This window comes from Caloenas nicobarica, chromosome 17, assembly GCF_036013445.1.
Source record: "Caloenas nicobarica isolate bCalNic1 chromosome 17, bCalNic1.hap1, whole genome shotgun sequence".
Taxonomy (NCBI): domain Eukaryota; kingdom Metazoa; phylum Chordata; class Aves; order Columbiformes; family Columbidae; genus Caloenas; species Caloenas nicobarica.
Window position 1 is genome coordinate 3,800,358 of NC_088261.1, and position 20,250 is coordinate 3,820,607.

At 37.4% G+C, this 20,250-nt stretch overlaps 1 protein-coding gene and 1 long non-coding RNA gene across 8 annotated transcripts in view; one reads left to right on the top strand and one right to left on the bottom strand.

The window, feature by feature from the left end:
* The window catches only part of NCOR1 (nuclear receptor corepressor 1), a 59,133-nt gene that overhangs the window by 10,016 nt on the left and 28,867 nt on the right, over positions 1-20,250 (top strand). For all 5 annotated transcript variants that reach the window (XM_065646864.1, XM_065646865.1, XM_065646866.1 and 2 more), the window contains exons 2-14: positions 3,464-3,641; positions 6,082-6,212; positions 8,344-8,539; positions 10,241-10,423; positions 12,268-12,381; positions 13,572-13,628; positions 14,082-14,134; positions 14,979-15,045; positions 15,204-15,376; positions 15,632-15,722; positions 16,263-16,441; positions 16,901-16,955; positions 17,754-17,855. In XM_065646864.1, the coding sequence (XP_065502936.1) occupies positions 3,534-3,641; positions 6,082-6,212; positions 8,344-8,539; positions 10,241-10,423; positions 12,268-12,381; positions 13,572-13,628; positions 14,082-14,134; positions 14,979-15,045; positions 15,204-15,376; positions 15,632-15,722; positions 16,263-16,441; positions 16,901-16,955; positions 17,754-17,855 (1,509 nt within the window). In that variant the 5' untranslated portion in view covers positions 3,464-3,533. The remainder of the gene's footprint in view (positions 1-3,463; positions 3,642-6,081; positions 6,213-8,343; positions 8,540-10,240; positions 10,424-12,267; positions 12,382-13,571; positions 13,629-14,081; positions 14,135-14,978; positions 15,046-15,203; positions 15,377-15,631; positions 15,723-16,262; positions 16,442-16,900; positions 16,956-17,753; positions 17,856-20,250) is intronic.
* LOC135995514 (uncharacterized) lies at positions 5,908-20,243 on the bottom strand. Of its 3 annotated transcripts, none has more exons than XR_010607130.1 (5): positions 19,999-20,243; positions 14,789-14,888; positions 10,223-10,330; positions 9,807-9,893; positions 5,908-8,522 (listed from the first exon to the last, which is right to left on the bottom strand). It is a non-coding gene; the product is annotated as an uncharacterized LOC135995514 (long non-coding RNA). The 3 variants fall into 3 exon arrangements; XR_010607129.1 differs by having other exon boundaries at positions 9,776-9,893; XR_010607128.1 differs by lacking the exon at positions 5,908-8,522 and having other exon boundaries at positions 8,530-9,893; positions 19,999-20,234.

Below are 20,250 nucleotides of genomic sequence, written 5' to 3' on the forward strand. Positions count from 1 at the left end.
AAACATAATCTGAACATATGGAACTTGCAGAGGTTACAGCAGGAAGCTGACCAAGAAATAGATTGGTGGAAGAATAATCTGTGTTCACTGGCTACATGTGAGCAGATGCTGAAGAGAGAGGCAGATGCTTTTAGATGAAAGGTTGCCTGCAGAGAAATAAGAGTTGAAGTCAAGTACTTACATCCACAATTGCAGAATTAAGGTAGTAAGGCAGGGAGAGATGAGCAGAATATCGATGGTAATTGTATAGGCAAATGTTGGCAAAAATAAGTGTAAATAAGCTCCTGCTAGAAGAGCCTGGGAGATAAGATAGAGTCTGCAGGGTGTATAGAGAAGTTAAATTAGGAGAGTGTGCAGGCACATAAATGTCTGTAACAAGAGGTTTAGAGGGAGGGAATATTGTACTTTAATGTCATTTTATATGTTGTTGTACTACAGTGTTGGTTTTGTCTTGAAAGAAATGAGATCATATGCAGAATGCCCATATTTTAGTTCCCTCCTCACCTTGTTATTGCCAATCTGTAACCATGTATTTTCCTCTACTTTTGCTACCCTTATCTCTTCCTGCTGTTGTGTCAGTTCCTCCAGCGAGGAAGAAGAATGTACCCCCACCATCAATAACTTCATTTTTTTTTTCCTTCACTTCCCAACTCTCTTACTGAGCACAATTATATCCTCTAATGCTGTTTCTGTTGCCTTCTTCTGTTGACAGCTTTTGTTTCACTTTTAAAATATTGTTATTATGGTGCTGTGAACATGATCATACTTGCAGTTCTCCGCAGGAAAGGTGTTAGACTGAATGTTTTCAGATTTGTTATGTAAAACGTGGAGGTTATGAGATAAGGGATTTGAGTTAACATTGCTGCATGGACGGAGGATGTTCATGCTTGTGTGCTGTACCTCCCTTTCCACATCCAGCACAGAATCTGGAGAGACACTCAGCACCTCTCATTGCTGCTTGTTGTGAAAGATTCTTTCAATGAAGATTTCAAGACTAAGAGTCCTCAGGCAAACCTAACAATTTGTACACTAAAGTTCTTGTGAATGGAGAAATGGCCTTTATAACATCACACAAAGTGAGTGTGGATCGATCTTTCAGCACCTGGGTTAATGATCAACTTGGGAGTTTGACTGAATATTGAGAAAATAAGGAGAAGATGTAACTTGACAGAGAGAAACTAGAAAGGACCTCAAATGATGCCCCAGTTGGCCTATATCCGTGTGTGATTTTTCAGGTGGTTACTCCCCTGGCCCCCTCCACATCCTCAGATTCTTCAGATCTGCCTGACTGGTCAGCACGTCAGGAAGGAGAATAAGAACAGGACGAGTGTTTATGGATATTTTCCCAGAATCTGGTGTGCATTTCTGGCTCCCGGTGCCTCAGAATGGGTATCACAGAACTAGAGAAGGTTTGGAAGTGGTTGACAAGGAACAGCCAAGTAGACTGGGATTCTTCAGCATGGAGAGATAAAGGTGTATGATAGAAGCCTGCAGAATCACATATGCAACAGGGGGGAAAAAAGGATGGGAAATAGACATTTGGTCTGTTCCAATGCCAAAAACTAGAGACGTCAAAGGAAGGCAGTAGGTCCAGAGCGAACAAAAGCTGGTGGTTTCTCATGCAAAGTGCCACTAAACTGTAGAAGTTCTTGCAACAAGCAGTTGTGAGTGCTGAGAGTTTACACTAGTTCAGAAAATGGCTGGATGAACTGGTGGAAAAGAAAGTCATTAAGAAATCTTCAGCAGAAAGGCTTACACTCATTGGAGTGTTCAGGTACTATAGCTGGCAGCTAACACAGTGCTTTAGCTAAAACTGCTGCTTTCTGACAGCGATTCTTGATTCAGGGGAAAGCACGTGACTCAGACCTATTAGAGCATCACGGAGTTGGCAAAGATGTAACTAATGAATGCAGTATGAATGATGAAGTATAATAAATGTTAACGGTGAAGAATTCTGTGTTAGAACTTGTCACTTGGATGTGAATTGTAGGTATTATAATAGATATATGGGTACTATAAAGCACACAACTAGGGATCTGTAGTATTGCTTTGAAAGAGAAACGAAGTTTTTTCTTTAGTTTTTTGTACCTGAAATTCAGGTTTAAGAGGTAAATCTAAATTTGTCCCATTATTCTGATAGTCCAACACGTAAAGCTTGCTTTGTTTGATGGAGAGCTGGAGAAAAAAACCCAAACAAAACAGGAATGATAAAATATATTGGATAAACTTTCGGATCTGTTTGTATAGCTTGTTGTGTCTGATCTTTTCCTAAGATGATTTTTGTCTATTGATTGTTAATGGAAAATACAGTTCAGAAATATAACTTTACATATGATGTTTGTGAAAGGCTGCAGATTAATGTGCTTTGCAATGAAGCCATCGAGGCAGGGATCAACAGGCACTTCATTTGAAGGTCTGATACATCTGCTCGGCTCTGGACTGGAGGTTGAGAATTTGCTGCAGGGCTGATAGAATTTGTCTTTAATACATAGGCTCCAAGGATTACATCTTTTGAGCTATCAGAAAGAAGTATCTTGTATTTGAAAAATATATGTGTCCTGCTGTTTTGGTTAGAGCCTTAATTTACCCGCTCAAAGCACTGATGGGTGCGGTGTTTAATCAATGTCTTCTGATCTCCAGGAGCTGAAACTATCCACCACTTCTCAGCTGCTTGGACATTTTTAGGGAACTTGGCAGGGTTTTTTCAGTATTTAAAACCTTCCCCAGATCAGTATGCATTTCAGTGTTCACTGTTAATCTGTAGCTGGAGAATACAATAGAGACAAAGTAGTCATCACATGTCAACTAAGCAGGATTGTTTTAAGGCTTCAGAGTATATTCGGTTTCTGGCATCCCATCTGAGACAACCTGCGCTGTCAATTGCAATAGTGTTGGTTTTCCTTTGTGACTGCCTTGTTAAACTAACTGCTTCTGTAAGCTGCGGTTAGATGCTAATAGTATTTTAGGGCCTGACTAATACACTGTGGTTTAATGAACTGTAGGTGGCATTGAGTAAAGCAGGCCTAAAACTACCTGAATCTGAAAGTAAGAAACAGTTCATAGAATCCAAAACCTCTGTAGAAGAAATGAAAGTGAACTTTATGTTGTGCTAAATAAATTGACTGTAAATAAAGTCTCTCTCTATAGGCTGTTATAGCCTCTTTAACATCTTTGTAAAGTGACCTACTTTTCTTTTCAAATCCTCCTAATTCAACTGGTAACTGGTAATGTGATGTATTCCGACAATATAATCCTCAAATCTTTGTGTAGACAATGCTGACATGTCTCATTTTGTGCCCATTTAAGACCTGTTAACATGTTTCAGACTAGAGTAACCTATTAAATAAATACATCAGGAAAAAGCTTTTACTGGTAATGGTTGTTTTGCTTAGGTGACTATGGCTGTAATGTATTGTGAGTACATCTGGTACTTAGTGCTTATCAGTGATCTTTTTTCCTTTAGGCGCTTTCCTAGAAACATGATTGCTTGCTGGTCTTGATCTCACAGCTCTGGGAAGACTTCTTCTCTGATAATGTCAAGTTCAGGCTACCCTCCTAACCAAGGGGCGTTCAGCACAGAACAGAGTCGTTACGCTACCCACTCTGTCCAGTACACCTTCCCCTCCACCCGACACCAGCAGGTAAGGACACGGGAGGTTTACAAATCCAACGGGAGGATCATTTGGGTGTTTGCTGTGCCAAATGGATTTTTTTTTTTTTTTTTTTTTAATTGAACCAATGTAATCCAAGTCAATCACGTTTGAAAACAGCAGAGTTGCAGACACACATGCCCAGTTAAAACTGACTGGGGGAAGCTGTATGACAATTTGGTTTGTGTGTTTGGAGTTTGGCTCTTGTGCTAAGGCTGATGGGTCAGCTTGTTCAAGTGTGTTGTCTCTTGGAGGCTCTGACTGTGGTGCAGTTTCTGGGAAGCATAATCTGTAGCCGTGTACAGCTCCTTGGTTTCTTCTGAGGTATGACCTTGAAAGGATGTGATGACCTGTTGAATGATGCCTTCCTGCAATGCTGTAGCTGAAATTATTTGAATCCCTGACTAGAACTGAATGCAATTTTGGCTTTTTTAAGGTTTTGCCTGTTTGTTTTTTTGTTTGGTTGGTTTTGATGGTAATTTTTGGTGGTAGTGGGTTTTTTGATTTTATTTTTTTTACCCCTTCTTTCTTTTTACATAGATTAGTATTTTAAAAAGTTCTATAAAACTGTGAAGGTATCCTAAACAAAACCCTACAGCTTGTCAGTATTACCTATTATTTAATATCTGTAAATCTGCTCAAACTGGCAAAACACTTCATTAGGAATTGACCAGTCTTAAAGACTGCACATTGAAAATCTTGTCTCCTCAATAGCTTGAGTCTTTTTGATTCTTACTACTTCTACTTTTTTAATGTTGAAAAATCAAATATAAAGAAGTGCTGGAAGTGGCAAAGGGAGTGTTTTGCCTGCTGAGGAGAAGTGCCAGTGTTGCTTAACTAAATAGTTGTGGGGTGGTTTGGTTTCCCCTCCTTTTTTTCTTTTTTTTCTGAAAGCACTGCATTTTGCTTCTCCAAGATCATATATATCATATATATATAGAGAGAGATATATAGATATAGATATAGATATATATGAGTGTACTTTTATACTTGTGGGTTTTTTTGCCAAAAACTTGAATTTTATAATTCTATATTTTTATCATGGGGAATTAATGTAAACTTCCTGTATTTATCATTGGTTTCTCATAGTTTGAATAAATTCACTAGGGATTGGGTTCATAAATTTTTTTGTTGTAGTTTTGCTTTAATTTCTTAACATTTAGTCATTGTACTAAATTTGGCCAACTAAGTGTGGCTGAGTCGGTACGCATTGACAGCAATAATTTCCCAAGAATATGCAAATAACCTGTCTATAGTCAGTATACATTTAATATGAATGCAGTGTTCTGGGTGTAACAAATTGTTGAGAGACTGGGTTCTTGGGGCATTTGTGGGTACTAAATTTTTATGGGGAATTAATCTCCTCTTAGGCCTTGGAGCATAAGAAGTGAACCCATAGTCATCTTTCCTTCTATGGAAGGAGGATTGGGGTAGATTATCTAAATGCAGTGCTTGACAAAATCTGTGTGCAAGGTGGAGAATGTGAATCTGAAGTGTAAAAATTTGTGTTACACTCTGATTTTTTTTTTTTTTTTTTTTCTGAAGCAGCTGTATTAGTGCTTCCTTCTGCTAGCCAGAATTAGGGGAATGGAGCTCTAAGAACCTCCCGCTTGTCATTTCTGCCGAGCATTTGTTCTGCCACCCTGAGCTCTCTCTGGCATGTTAGGCTGTGGAGGACTAAGCTGTTGGTGTCAGAACAGCTCTGGTTTCCCTCGTTTTAATGAAAGTCTCCTTCTGCTACAGACACTTCAGATGTTTTGTTCTACTTACATGTTTGCAAAAGGAAATTCAAGAATTGGAGCTTTTTGGCTTGCTCTGTATTTATTTTTAGATAATTTGTAAAAACTAAATCTTATGGGTAATGACCTATTGTGTGTCTCGTAGAGCCTCTCCGGTTAATGCCAGCTGCATGTAATTTTTAAAAGCAAGTTGCTGAAGACCCATAGATACAAATAAATTGTCTTGTACCTCGCTTTGATTATGAATTCTTATCAGTGAGAAGATGCATCTTGTCTAACTCTTAGTCCTGATTAATAGTGTCTGATACAAATATGTCTTGAGGTGGTAACAGAAGAAATTGCCTCAGGCTTGCTGAAATATATTCTCAGTTTACCACTTGGTAGTTGGACGTGCGAAATTGATTTTTAAAGGACTTTTTTTTTCAAAGGATGTTCTGCTGCTGCTGACTCATTTGTGTTTTCTTAGAAGTTAATAAGCTAGGTGGAATTCTTAGCATAAGTATTTATTCTCTCAAAAGTTCATTTGAAATTAGAACTGCCACTTTATTTTTTGAGCTGAAATAAGGCTTTGTCGATCTGGTCTTGGTCTGTGTTTAATAATTTTGGAAATGATCATTCCATGACACCAAACGCTTTTGATCCTGTCATCTGCACCTTTGTTCTTGTTAACATCAGAAGCATGTTTCATTTAGGAATTTGCGGTTCCCGATTATCGTTCGTCTCACCTGGAAGTCAGTCAGGCAACCCAGCTCTTGCAGCAGCAGCAGCAGCAGCTCCGGCGCAGACCGTCCTTGCTTTCCGAATTCCACCCGGGCTCTGACAGGTGAGGGCGCTGGTTTTGAAGCATGTGAACACAGGACTCAGCCGTGAGTCTGTACTTTCTGTAAAGCTGGTTTTACCTTCTGTATAGAAAAGCTTTTGAGTTTCAGTGTCGATCTCCTGCATTTGAGTGTTGTAGCTGTTGTGTAATTCCTGAGACCCTTTAGCTCAACTATCATATTTGTCTCACAGACAGGAGGTGACAATCTAGTTCGCTTTTCCTACACCTCTCCTAACAACACTGTCATTAAGCTTCTGAGAACGCAAGTGCACGTTCCAAACTTTCTATGCTATTTAGGCTAAAAGTTTGTAAGGTTTGTACCTTTGGATAATTTAATCTTGCCCAGTAGAAGCAACAAGTGCAAGAGTTGTTACAGTGTGAATATTACCTGTCATATTTCCTAGATTAAGCTTGCTTATTCAACAGATGGTATTGACGTAAGTAAGAAACAACAGAGGTAATTGGATATTTGAGTTGTAAGAATTGTAAAACACTGCAATGTAGTACAAAATGGACTATCTGGGCACAGGGGACTAAATGGGAGCGTATGCTGCCTTTGGCAAGTCACTTGACAGCTTCATGTCTTTTGTTCTAAATACCCTTTTTGCCAGTCTCGTGTACCATTGCTGTCGCTGTGTAAATAGGTGCAACTGATCTGAGTCCAGTAGGTTAACTGAGGACAAGGATAGCAGACAACTACAGTGAACCGTGGGCTGTAATTTAGTTTCAGATTGGTAATAGCTTACTTCTCAGTAAAACAGGTTACTTCATCATGGATATTGATGAACGTTCAGATGTACGTTACTATTACTGTAAGGTTGATAGGTTCAAGAAAGTTTTCTGACTGTATTAAGCATTAATTTGACTATATACCTGAAGAATATTGGATGTACTTTGAAAACCCAATTTAGAAATTAAAAACCCTCTAGAGATAAGAATAAGATTAACTAGATTGTAGTAAGTTACTACAATTGTAGTAAGTTACTACTAAGATTGTAGTAAGCAAGCATACGCTTCTGTTTAGAGGAGAGGTTACTATATGATGTATGCACCTCAATTCTTTAGCATATTAAGATGCTGATGTATAGTCACAAGCAAGTGTTATTGTTTGTGACAACCTTTTTTTTTCTTGGACTCTTAGTAAGTATATCTGCTAGGAGCAACTTTGTCTGCTGGATTACTGCTAGCAGTTTATTTGGCTATAACTGAGGTATCTGGTTCTGAACAAATACTGGTGATGAATGTTATGTAAATACCGGTCTAGCCTAAAATCTCATTAGAATATTCCCAGAAATAACTTGATAGTGAAATCTGGGGCTTAGATATTGCCTTCACCTTGTGTCACCAAAATGTCAGTAAGGCTCTGGTTTAGTGCTGATAGAGTTCTCAAAACTTCAGCTTATAGCAGAAGTAAATCCCCCCTTGCATTGTAAATTTGTAAGAGCTTATTCAGTAGTTCTGGCAAAATACAGGAAACTACTGCTGTATCTGCAGTGGCACCCCATAGGAAGATGTTGAAGGATATGAGGTTATTTTATGGCCATCCTGGGCATTGCTCTGTGAAGAAGTGAGTGATAGTGTTCTGTGACATTTTTCTGAGAAGGAGAAGTTTTTAAATGACTTATGGACTGAATCAGTGACTGTTTCTGTTATATAGTAGCATTTTGGTAGAGATCAAGATCCAAGTAGACTTGTGGCTCATTTCAAGCATTCTGTATACATTTGAAAATAAGTTGACTCCAAAAATGAAATAATGGAACAGTTGTGGTCATTTGTGTTCAGTGGAATATAGTACTATATTTATCTCATGGATTTTGTTGTTGTTGTTGTTTATTACTTGGATCAGAGCTTTGATTTGAACAATATAATGGTAGCATTGGTAAGGTTCGTTAAGGATTTGTAATGATAGGCATGCATTTAAGCAGTGTCTTTTAGATTCGGGTTACCGTTGTCTTTTTCAATGGATTTTAACTGTTCTATATCATACTTAAAAACACTTGTCTGCCTTACTGTTTAGAAGGAGCTTCATTAAATTGCATCTCTTATATATTTGAAAAGGGTTGAGGAATGTCAAATAGGTTTTTTTGGACGGAAAGTGTGTGTGTGTTAATAGTTTATCTCTTCTGTATATTAGGCCACAGGAAAGGAGAACTGGATATGAACAGCAATTTCATCCAGGTCCATCTCAGACAGATCATGATTCACTGGAATCTAAGCGACCACGTCTTGAACAAGTCTCTGATTCCCATTTTCAGCGTGTCAGTGCAGCTACTGTCTTGCCTTTAGTACATCCTCTGCAGGAAGGTTTGAGGTCTGCAGATATTAAGAAGGTAAAGATATTTTCTGTTATGATGTTGAAGGTGTAACTTCCTATGAAGTGAGCTAATTTTTTTTTTTTTTTCTGTTAGGTAGTTTTTTTATTTGTTTAGGTTCATCCTTTAATCCCAGAAATTTAATTCTGCACATTATCACAAACTATGGTCTTGAGTCAGTGTTAGTCTTTCATAAAAAGAACAAGGTCATTAAAACCTCAGTTGCAAAATTATTATAGTATAGTGCATGAAATATTTCTGCTTTTCAATTGAAATCTGCTGGCAAATGCATGCAAGTCCATTTTTTTCTGCAATTAATATTTGTACTGAATGGTCAAAGTACTCCCTGCCGCCCCCTCTCCCTTTTAAGCATTTCAAATGAATCTGCTTATTTACATAACACTAATTATACATGTCACTGTCTAATTTTGGGTAAATCTAGGGCAGTCTAGTTTGGTGTGGATATTTTGTATTGTAGATACTGAATATTGATGAGAGCAATTTGTATAGAGCAGACAAATGTCTCTTAAATGAATATTTAATACCTTCTCTCATGCACTCACGCAAGTGCACAGGCTCATACACCGAAAGGTGATGCATAGTGGGTGTGACTTCTGAAGGTGGGTGCTCAAGTTTCTAAATTTGGATCATTTAGAGGAAAATTTCACCCTATGGCTTCAAAAGCTAATAGGCACCAGACTTTTAAAGTTGATTACTTGTCTTACCTTCTTTCTACTATTTCTTTTTTTATCCTGTCTGTGAAGTAAAATTATGATAGTGTGTGATTTCTTAATAACTTGCTCTGTTATGTAGCAAAGATAATATCAAAGGGGGTTGGAGAAACTGAGCTAAGGCATGTGGTGTCAACATGCTTGCATGTCGCTGAGGTTTTACCCAAGCACTACGTACAGAAATCTACTGTCTCAATTTAAAAATACAGTCTGGTATAATGTTAAGGAGAAGTGGCATTCAGACATGTCATCTTTCAGTCCCATTGGTTGAGTGAGGGATGTTTTACTGAGCTGGCGTTTGCCAACAAGTTGGTCACAGAGCGTGATGGTCTGAGGACATAAACAGAGACAAGGTGCAACAGAGCTTATGTTAGAACATGAAGCGTGTTGAAATATGTTGTTTGGAACCAGATTTAAAAAAAAAAAAAAAAAAGACAAAAAAATCAGAGCCAAATGAGCAAATGACCTGTCCTCTCTTAAGTCATCATTTCTTGTAAGTCATGTTAAGTTCAAGAGAACTTACTGTTTACAAACACAACTGGCTCCAGATGTACCTTGTCAGGCTGATCAGGGTTATCTTCAAGAATATCCTCATCAATACATGTGCAGAGTATTGAGGATTTGCTCTTAAGTAACCTTTCCTTTAAAAATGAAAGATATTGTTTACATTTATGAAGACATATTTTTAAAAGGGAGATGTTTTGATCTTGTTTTGGTTTCAAGGTAAATATTGAAGTGTGCTGTTATTTTTAAAGGTGGACTTTGAAATTACAGTATCATAAATTAGCTGTCAGTTAATTGTAAAATATTTATAGCATTAATAAACTAAAATATTAAACTTTAACTTATCTAGCTCCTCAACAGAGATATAAATAACTGGAAATTATTTTAAAGTCATGCATGCTGATTTGGTTACTGAACACTCATTTGCTGTTATCGATGTGACTGATTTCTCTCAATCTCCGCCCACCTCCTGTCCCCATGAAAGGACCCGGCTTTTGGAGGAAAGCATGAGGGACCATCTTCTCCGATTTCTGGTCAGCCTTGTGGGGAGGACCAAAATGCTTCACCTTCAAAGCTGTCAAAGGAAGAATTGATACAGAGCATGGACCGTGTAGATCGCGAAATTGCGAAAGTTGAACAGCAAATCCTCAAGCTGAAGAAAAAGCAAGTAAGCAGAGCAGACACCGTTATGTGTACATATATATCTTGTTACCTGCCAGTGAAAAGGCGTGGAAAAACTTCATGTGGTAGTGGTGAATTTTTTGGTTACTTGGACCAAATGAATAAGTTAAAAAAGGAAGGTTCTGTGTATGATTTTGATGGAATGTTTAATAGTTGGACATCGTGTAGTTTTAAACATTTTTGAAAATAGGAGAAAGCCACATAGGAACACCAACAGTACATGACTTTATATTTTAAACTTCTCTTAGAAGACTAGTGACACAAGGGCGCTGTGACTGTAATTTCAGCTCTAAAGATGACTGTTGGGTGAGGGGACACAGCCTGTGCAAGGGGAGAATCCCTCATGTGTGTATCCAAAACCAGAACTTGTACAAAAGTCCCTGGATCATCTGTATTCACAAGGGCAAGAGATCTCAACATCTGGAGCTAAAGTCAGCCTTGGGGGAAAGTAAACAGAGACACAGAAATAAAGGAGGAAATATCACTGTTTTAATACGGCCCTGGCTGTGCTCTGTGTCTGAGAACTGCACTTCAGCCACGGGAAGCAAAGGAAATGTTTGCTGGCAGTAGTTGTTGCCTTCCCAGTAGCTGCTGTGGCCAACTAAACCCACCCTTCAATCCAGGCGTCTGTTATTCATCGGCAAAAACAAAAGTCCTTGTCTCCTTTTCCTTTTCTGTCTTTCAAAGATCCAGATAGTAGTAGTGCCAGCTTTAAGTTTTTTGTGGGAAATGAGTGTTACGCTATAGGATTTGTTAACATGTAGGTCCAGGGTAACAAATAGACAGCTCTCTGGAGTGATTGTTTTTATGGTCTGGAAGTATTTAGTTATGTGTGAATTTTAATGACCTGTAAGGTGACCTTCAGCAGAAAAAACAAAAAAGGATGTCACTAAGTACCTGGCTGTGTGTTAATGATGCTTATCTTTTTGTTTGTTCAATTTTCCACAAAATCAGCAAGTACTATGCATATCATCTCTGAAGGCTCATTTGTGCGTGTTTGTACTATGATTTGACTTAGAAAAAATTACGAAGTTGCTGTTGCCTGCAATAATTGAGCCTGTTTATTACGGCATTCTGCAAAAAAATTAGATTTTGAATTCTTATGCAGCAATATAGCACATTCTAGCCAGTGCTGTAAGACAGGCTGGATCTCTAGTGTCAGAATTTCTTTGTTGTATGTTTGTGGCAGGTATGGATGAAGGACATTTACAATTAAAAAAAATGAAGATGTCACTGAATCAGATTTATTTGATGTAAAAGTAAATCACAGCTGTGTAGTAGCCAGGAGGATAATACAGATTTTTTTCCTTGTTTAGTATTGTAACAATCTTGGAACTTCAATATACATGGAGTGGTTTATTTCTGCTGTGGAGTATGTTTAAAATGTTGTTCTCTGTGGATTGTTAGAAGGACTTTTGTTCCTTTTTAAAAAATAAGGCAGTAGTAATAATGAGACTTTAATATCTGCGATGTAGAAAGACATCTCTGTGGATTACTTCCTCTGTGAGAAGGCAAGTTTGGTGTAACTGTTCTCTAAAATTATTATTCGTGTTTAAGTATTGATAGTTCATAATGTGACAGTGGCTTTAAATGTCAAGCTGAAACAAGTCTGTAATCAGTTAATTTGGTTTACCCATAGTACAAAAAATAGTCTTGTTACTGTCCCTGTTGGCATTAAAACCATTTTGTTCATTCTTTGTCAGTTAAGAAGAGAAAAACCAGGCAGTGCTAACTGTTGATCAGATGCATGTTTTATCTCTGGTTACTAATTACTGGTAAGGGTAACGTGGTGCGGATGGCTGATTTTTCTTTCTTTCTTTTGTCTCTTAGCAACAACTTGAAGAAGAAGCTGCTAAGCCTCCCGAGCCAGAGAGGCCTGTCTCCCCTCCTCCAGTGGAACAGAAACACCGCAGTATTGTCCAAATTATTTACGATGAAAATCGGGTAAGCGCGCTTTTCAGTTGACTGAGTGTAGCTGTGCAAGCCTGGTGCATTTGTGAATCCATTTAGCACTTGGTTTAAGTTCTCATATCAGAAATTACATGTACTGGAGAATGGCAATATTGATGGGGCTTAAAACAAATAGCACATGTCTATACTTGCTTTCTTATGTAAAGCGTTATTAAAGATGTATTAATCTATTTGTGTACGTAGCACTTGATTGGTATCTTTCCATCTGCAGTGGTACAGTGGGCCAATCCGCTTGGCAGCTTTCATCTTCAAACCATGCAGTTTAAGATAATTATTTTTAATATTCAACTACTGTTGGCTAAAATTTGGTTAAAGTAATAGGACTAGAGTTCAGTTTTAAATGTTTTGAGACCAGAAAAACCATTCTACCACGGTAACACTATAATATTTCCCTGATATATAATTATTTTGTACAGCTTGTAAGTTCCAAAGAATTTATCAAGATCGAAATTGCATGGAAAGAGGTTGGAATTTAGCAGAACACTTCCTAATAATAACTGCTTTATGGAATAGTTTCTTCTATATTTTTATTTGCCGATGTCTTAGGGCAAGCACATACGACTGTTGGGAGGGAAAGACGCAAATTCAATCGAGTAGGTTGGGTCAATTCAGATAGCTTGTCTGTTGAAAAAGGGGCTTTGGAAGATCCTACAGGCTCGAAATGGATATGTGAAAGCAAACTGGCTGGTCCTGTGCTGCCTCCTTTAGGGTCAGAATTATTTTGGGGTCTTCACCCAGCGTGAGGGAAGGACCTTTGACGTACTCCTGTGTGTCTGTACACATTGATTCACACTCCCAGCCTTTGCAATTGGAGAATTTTAGTCTCAGTTCCTTTTTTCAAAGCTATCTATACTTGGTTTTACTGGACACCTTTCTTCTCTTAATAATTATTTGCTATATTAGTTATTAAGTGTGTGTTCTTTTTGAACTGCAGAGGTCAGTTTTTGCTTTTATGCCCTATCAGCTTCCAGACATGGAGATCAGAGTAGTAACCGCACAGTTCAGGTGCAGGTTTCCTCGTTTGCTGAGGCAACACCACAGAAGTAGGTTAAGAAGGATCACACAAGGATTTATCAGCTGGCACAGGGGAAAGAGTTCAGACATACATTTGGTACTAACTTCAGGTGATTTACTTAGACTATGCAAAAAAATCTTATTTGCAGAAAAAAGCAGAAGAAGCTCACAAGATCTTTGAAGGTCTTGGTCCAAAAGTTGAACTGGTAAGTTGTGGGTTTTGGTTTTGTTTTCCTTTCATTCTATTTTCTGTGTTGCCAGTGTTGCTTTGGTGTCTGTAATTCTGTTGTGGTAAACAGATGTAGTTCTTTGTTTATATATAAAATAAGTGTGTGTTTAAATACACTGGTGAGTTGAGGCTTGAATGAACTGTTTTGCTGCATAATTTTTTAAAATAGATTTGAATCTATTTGAGAGAAGTGTTTGAAATACAAAAAAGTTGAAATACTGTTATATACATAAGTAGTTATAATGATATAATTTTAAGTAATGAAATCTGTGCTTTGTGTTGAGTATCTTCTAGTCCCTCGAGATTCCTGCATCTCAGATTGAGTGCAATGTTGACAGAATATTACAATATTGTTAAATATATTGCATATACTTTTAGAACTACATGCACTGAAAAGTACTAAATGTACCTTTCTAATCCAAAATTGTAGCCACTTTACAACCAACCGTCAGACACAAAAGTCTATCATGAAAACATCAAAACGTAAGTGCTTTAGTATCTTGTCATTGTGTCATTTAAGGGGTTTAGGCTCAGATATTCACTCAAATTTTTGATTTCTGTGGTTTCCAAATAGGATGTGTGCACTTTAAACATATTTAAAAGCTTCTAGTCTATGTAATTTTCAGCTTTCTTTGTTGTAGAACGGTCCTACAAGAAGTGAGTTATATGTACCGAAGGCAAAGGGAAACAGTAACTTTTCATCATAACTTAAAGATAAAAGTAAATTATAGAACTTATTAAGTTGGCTCAAATCTATTGAATAAAATTGCTGTCTTTGTAAGATTTATTTTTTCATTAACCAATTTCTGTACTACAAGTTTTTACAACAGAAGAAATAAATTGTTGGTTTCAGATATGAAGAAATGCATAGTGAGTTATGTGCATATTACTAAGTGCTTTTACTTTTACTAGCATTTGTTAATATTTTGTAAGTACAGAAAAAGTCCTACAGATGACTGTCCTTTAAAAACTTCTCTTAAAAAAAGTGCTTCTTGCTTCACTCCTTCAAATGTCGCTCTATAGCAGTTCCAAAATACTTAATTTTTTTTTTAGTAATATATTGTAAAACTCCTTAGGTTTGAATTATAAAGATTATTTGTTTTCCAAAGCGTAATACCTTAAGCCAACTTTACTCACTTTAGCATATTATTTCTCTTGTGGCAAAGGAGAGCACCTGGCTTGAAATGAGCTTTTCTGTCTCAGTTGCTTATTCCAGCCGTCTTCAAGAATCTTCTCTCTGATAAAATACAGTATTAGTTACATCATTGTTTCATCAGTGCTTGATTCCTATGTAGCTCACTTTTTTTTACCCAATTCTGTTTCCCAGAAACCAGGTGATGAGGAAAAAGCTAATACTATTCTTTAAAAGAAGAAATCATGCAAGAAAACAACGGGTAATACTACCATGTTTTTGTAAAAAGAGCATGTGGTTGGTTTTCTGTCTGGATCCTCAATTGACATCCCCAAATTTGTCATGTAAATCCCATGTTATGTGTACTGATCACTTAGGGTATTTGTGTTTCCTTCAAGCTTTACTTTTGGAATTTAACAGGAACAGAAGATCTGTCAGCGTTACGATCAGCTGATGGAGGCATGGGAGAAAAAAGTTGACAGGATAGAAAATAATCCACGCAGGAAAGCCAAGGAGAGCAAAACAAGAGAGTACTATGAGAAACAATTTCCAGAAATCCGGAAGCAAAGAGAACAGCAAGAACGATTCCAAAGGTATTGCCATAGATTTGAAATATTCCTATAAAATATCTCTTAGGACTTAAACTGAGCAGTTGTTTGAAATAGCAATACATGAACAGAGTTTGTACTCTGACACTGCTTAAGAATGAACTGCCCTAACTAACTAATTTGGGAGACTGGTAGCAGTATTTTAAAGAATTTTGACAGTTGTCATCGTTGTATACAAAATCTGAAAATACAGCTGGTTTCCACTTTATGCTTACTGCTTCTGTTCTCCCCTAATTCTAGGGTTGGCCAAAGAGGGGCTGGACTTTCAGCAACTATTGCTAGAAGTGAACATGAGATTTCAGAAATCATCGATGGACTTTCTGAGCAGGAGGTGAGGCTGATGCCTGTACTTGGCTGTAGGAGCACAGCAAGTCACTTGATATCCTTTTACTGGCAGTGCAAGGTCTTTCTTCAGAGGGTTTGGTGTGTTTGATAAGACAAGCCCTTGGGGCTGGATTGAGAGTGTGTGTGTGAACTTTGGCTTGAAACAGGTCTTAGAAGTACTTTTCTTTTAAGGGTTTCGCTTCCTGATTGCATCTGTCCTACATTTTTCTCATGTCTGTGTTCATTGCAGGCTTGCTACAACCTAGTTTTTTCCAGCTCTAACAAACACATGAAAACTCTTCCTTTCCAAAAACCTGCACTGTGTTAGTTTTTCATCATTTGTGACCCTGTTTCCTTTAGCTGACTGTAAATGTTCATTGGGACAGTGACAACTTCTAGAAGAGTTAGGTGGAAACTTCTTTTTGTCCACTTCTTAACTGTGAATGTATATGGTGGTGGAGCTTTAAAGAGTTGTGTAATTCAAGAACTGTAAACATTAGTAGCAACTTTTGCTTTCTTTACTTTTTCTTTTGTTCTTTGCCCGTAGAATAATGAAAAACAAATGCGCCAGCTCTCTGTCATTCCTCCCATGATGTTTGATGCAGAACAAAGACGAGTGAAGTTTATTAATATGAATGGTCTGATGGAGGATCCCATGAAAGTTTATAAAGACAGACAGTTCATGAATGTCTGGACCGACCATGAGAAAGAGATTTTTAAGGAGAAGTAATGGGCTTTCTTATCTCTTATTTTTGTTACATTGCAAATGACAGTTAAATACCGAACCCCACAGTAAACATCAGTTACATTGAGAATGCTGAAGCTTTTGTGCAATAACGTTTAATAATGTTCTTAGTTGGATGAAACTTTGCAAAAGTTTTAGACTTCACTTATTTTTCAGCTGAGTAGGCTCAAAGCGCATTTAGTCCCCAGATGAGAAATTCTTTTAAAAATACTTTAGTTCCATGATAAGGTGAAAATGAAGAGTAGGTATATGATCTCATTATATCAGCAAATAGCTAATGTTAAGTCCTTAGTTCTAAATTTGTACAACTGGGCTTTTTAGACTAATTTCAGTTGTGTAAATCAAAGGCTTGCTGGTGGAACAGATTGTTTGAAAGATTGCTTTGCTTATTTGATAACGAATTATGTTGTTAAACTTAAATAATTTCTGATTTATAAAAGGTTTGTCCAACATCCCAAGAACTTTGGTCTAATTGCTTCCTACCTGGAACGAAAGGTAAGACCTTTTTTAATCTAAGTAGAGCCTAGGGTGGGATCCCTAACTTTCCAAATGTAAGTCATTCATCCCAGCATCATTTTCTCTTCCTGGAAAAAATTATAAGTCCAACCAAAGTTCCTGTGTTGACAAGATTTTATAATACTTGATCAGTAACACAGTCAATGCATGCAAACGTCTAATAAAAGAGAAATGACGCTACTGACAACAATAAAATAAGATGGCACTTGCTTTAGTTCTGATCTTATTTTCTTTTTGAAGGAGGTATGAGCTGTTCAACTACCTCACTCTTTAGATAAGGACGTAATTGGCTCTGCTGAGCCACTGTGTGAACTCTCAGAAATCTTGTTGCCACCTTTCAAGCCAGCGGGATCCCACTGCTGGCTAAGCTGGTGTTTAGAACTGATTTTAGTCTTTAGAACTGATTTTGCAGAACTGATGTAAGAGGTAATGGAGAATTAGGATTTGTTAAAACAATGGTATCATTAATACATACAGCTGTTGATAAATATAAGTTTTCAAACTTGCGAATTGTCTAGTATAGATTAAATCATGCAGACTGAAGAAGCTGAGGGATATTATAAATACATGAGACTTGTGTTTAACACTGTAATTTTATGCATAGTTATATTGTTATATTTGTGTGTGAATTTACTTCCCTGCTGAGCAAACAAATCTAATAGAGTTTTATTTTAGTCTAGGGGCTGAATAGTTTAAGTATTGAGAGAACTCAAATACTAAAAAATGTATTTTTTTTAATAGCAGGAGTACCTATTTTTTTTTTCTTTTTCACTTTAGAATGTTCCCGACTGTGTATTATATTATTATTTGACCAAGAAAAATGAAAATTATAAAGCCCTTGTGCGACGGAATTATGGTAAACGCAGAGGAAGAAACCAGGTATCTTAAATTTATTAATCACTTGGATATTGTTATTTTTATTGTTTCATATTTACAGCTGTCTTTCTGTCTGATATAGCAAGTATATTAAATGCATAAGGAGGGAAGAAAAGGAAAAATAATTATTTTTACTGCATTCACTGCATTTTTGCCCTTTTTAATTTTAAGTAATCCTGATTCAAGGGTGTTCTTGGTTAGTTTGTTTTTAATTCTGTGGAATATCTGCTTCCTTTGCACTTTTGTGACTTATTTTTTTAATTTGACAAGTAATTTTGTTTAAGGACCCTGCCATAGACATTGAAGTTGAATCCATCATTAAATCCTATGGTGGAGCCAACAGAAATTGGGTTTAGCACGTGACTTGCAGTAGAAAATATATAATGGCTTCATAATGTCAATGTTTGTCAAAAAGCAGAAATTAATAGTGATCTTTCTTTGGTGGTCAGGCTCAAAGTCAAACTGGAACTTAGTAGCAAGAAGAAAGAGACCAATTTAATGCATGCAAATAAAAAGTTCTGCTGATTCAGGAAGTGTTTTTTGGAAGTCTTTGGAGGGGAAAAGAACAGCATATTAGGTACAAAAAGCATATAAATAAAAAACATATAAATATATTTACTAGGCTGATAGGGTTAATGTGGATATTGGAAAACAAACAAACAAACAAAAAGAAATTTTGAACTTTAGGTTTTTTTGAGAAAGCAGGAGTGCTGTGTATTCCCTGAACACGTTCCCTGCTCTTCCCATTCTGATTTCCTGTTCTGTCTGGGGGGTATTTAGGAAATACTGCGAATAGAATAAAAGAGATGTCAGGGACAAGGTTGGGAAAAAAAGGTCGTATATGAAGTAAAGTACACAAACAGAGGAGTAGATGTAATAACCAACCCTGCAGGTATTTTGAGCTTGTATCCTTAAAATGAATATAACAGCTGGAAACCAGCGTAGATACAACATGCTGGAGAAATACCCAGTGCTGCTTCGGAACCGAAGGGGAGAAGGGGAGATTCCTCTGAAATTCAGGGGTTTAGAAATCCACACACCTTAAAATCTGAAGGGTTGTGGGTTATTTGATTCAGTCGTATCTCAGCAGCGATACTAAAGAAAAAATTGTTGAGACTTGGAGGTGTCGTGACTGAAGAAATCTGTATTCAACTGCAAACCAACAAATTAGGTAAATTTTACACTTTAGGATATGGGAATCCTCTTTTCAAATAATGTAAGTTTTCTGAGAGTCCCAGTAAATGTGGTTTTTATAAAAAAATATTGCTGCAAACAACTCCAGTTGCTAAGTTGATTGTGTTCACTAGAAATAGTCATCGTGTTGTGCTTTTACCATTTCTGGAAGTTTAAATTTAGAAATATTGTAGTTAGCATGTTTAATGACGCTGCAGTAAGGAATTACACGGTACCAAAAATCATATTTGTATTTCTTAATTTTATTAACGATTAATTAGCAGCTTCTGTAACAGCTAGTAAAAGAGGACTTGAGTGTTGAACTTTTTTGCTTGCCAGAATTTTTATCTTACGGCTGCAGAATGCAATTCATCCCCCCTCTCCCTCCCACCCCAGCTTTGTTTGAAGCTGATATTTTTCATATCTCTGAGTAGCAACCCGAAACTTCCTTGCTGACTGGCAAACATGAGACATGGAAGATTTATGATGTGCTCCAAGATGAGCTGGTGCCAATAACAGGTGCTTCAGCTTAAACTCTTAAAGAGTTCATATATTTGTGTAAATTAGAAGGCAAGCAAATGGAATATTGCAGTGGAGAAGATATTAATCATGGTAATGATGCTGAAATCCTTCAGAGAATGTAGTGAGTACAACTTGACTCAAGTTTCAGTTTGCGGGCTTTTATTTAAGCGAATCCAAATGCTAGATTAAGGCGTTTGAAGTTAAGAGAGGTAAGGCTTATCAAATTCTGATACATTCTTGTCCTCAAATAGGTCTAGAAAGGCCGTTGTATAAAATGCTAGCTGAACTGTTCCAGAATGCTTAGACACAACTAAACACGTTTTAAACCAAATATGAATTTTCCAAAGAAGAGCAAGTTTTGAACGAAGTGTAGAAGAAAGCATGGCTATATGACACTTTTGCATCACTTCTAGAGAATTCCTTAAGTAACTCCCAGAAAGGAGGTTCTCACCTGGTGCAGTTTGTCGTTGCCGTTCGGTAGCTGGGCGGGCGCAGGTAAGGGCCGTGTCTCTGCGCTGCGGCTGCCGGCTCAGCAGAACCGCGTGGCTGTGGATCCAGCGGGTGCATTGGAGCAGGTGCTGCAGCTGGTGATCTGATGAGACAGAAATTTGCCGTATGTCTGTGATGGCCAATCAAGCCGAGCTCGGTGGGGATCGCCTCGGGTGACCCTGGTGAGATTAGAAGGGTGTATGTGAGATGGGCG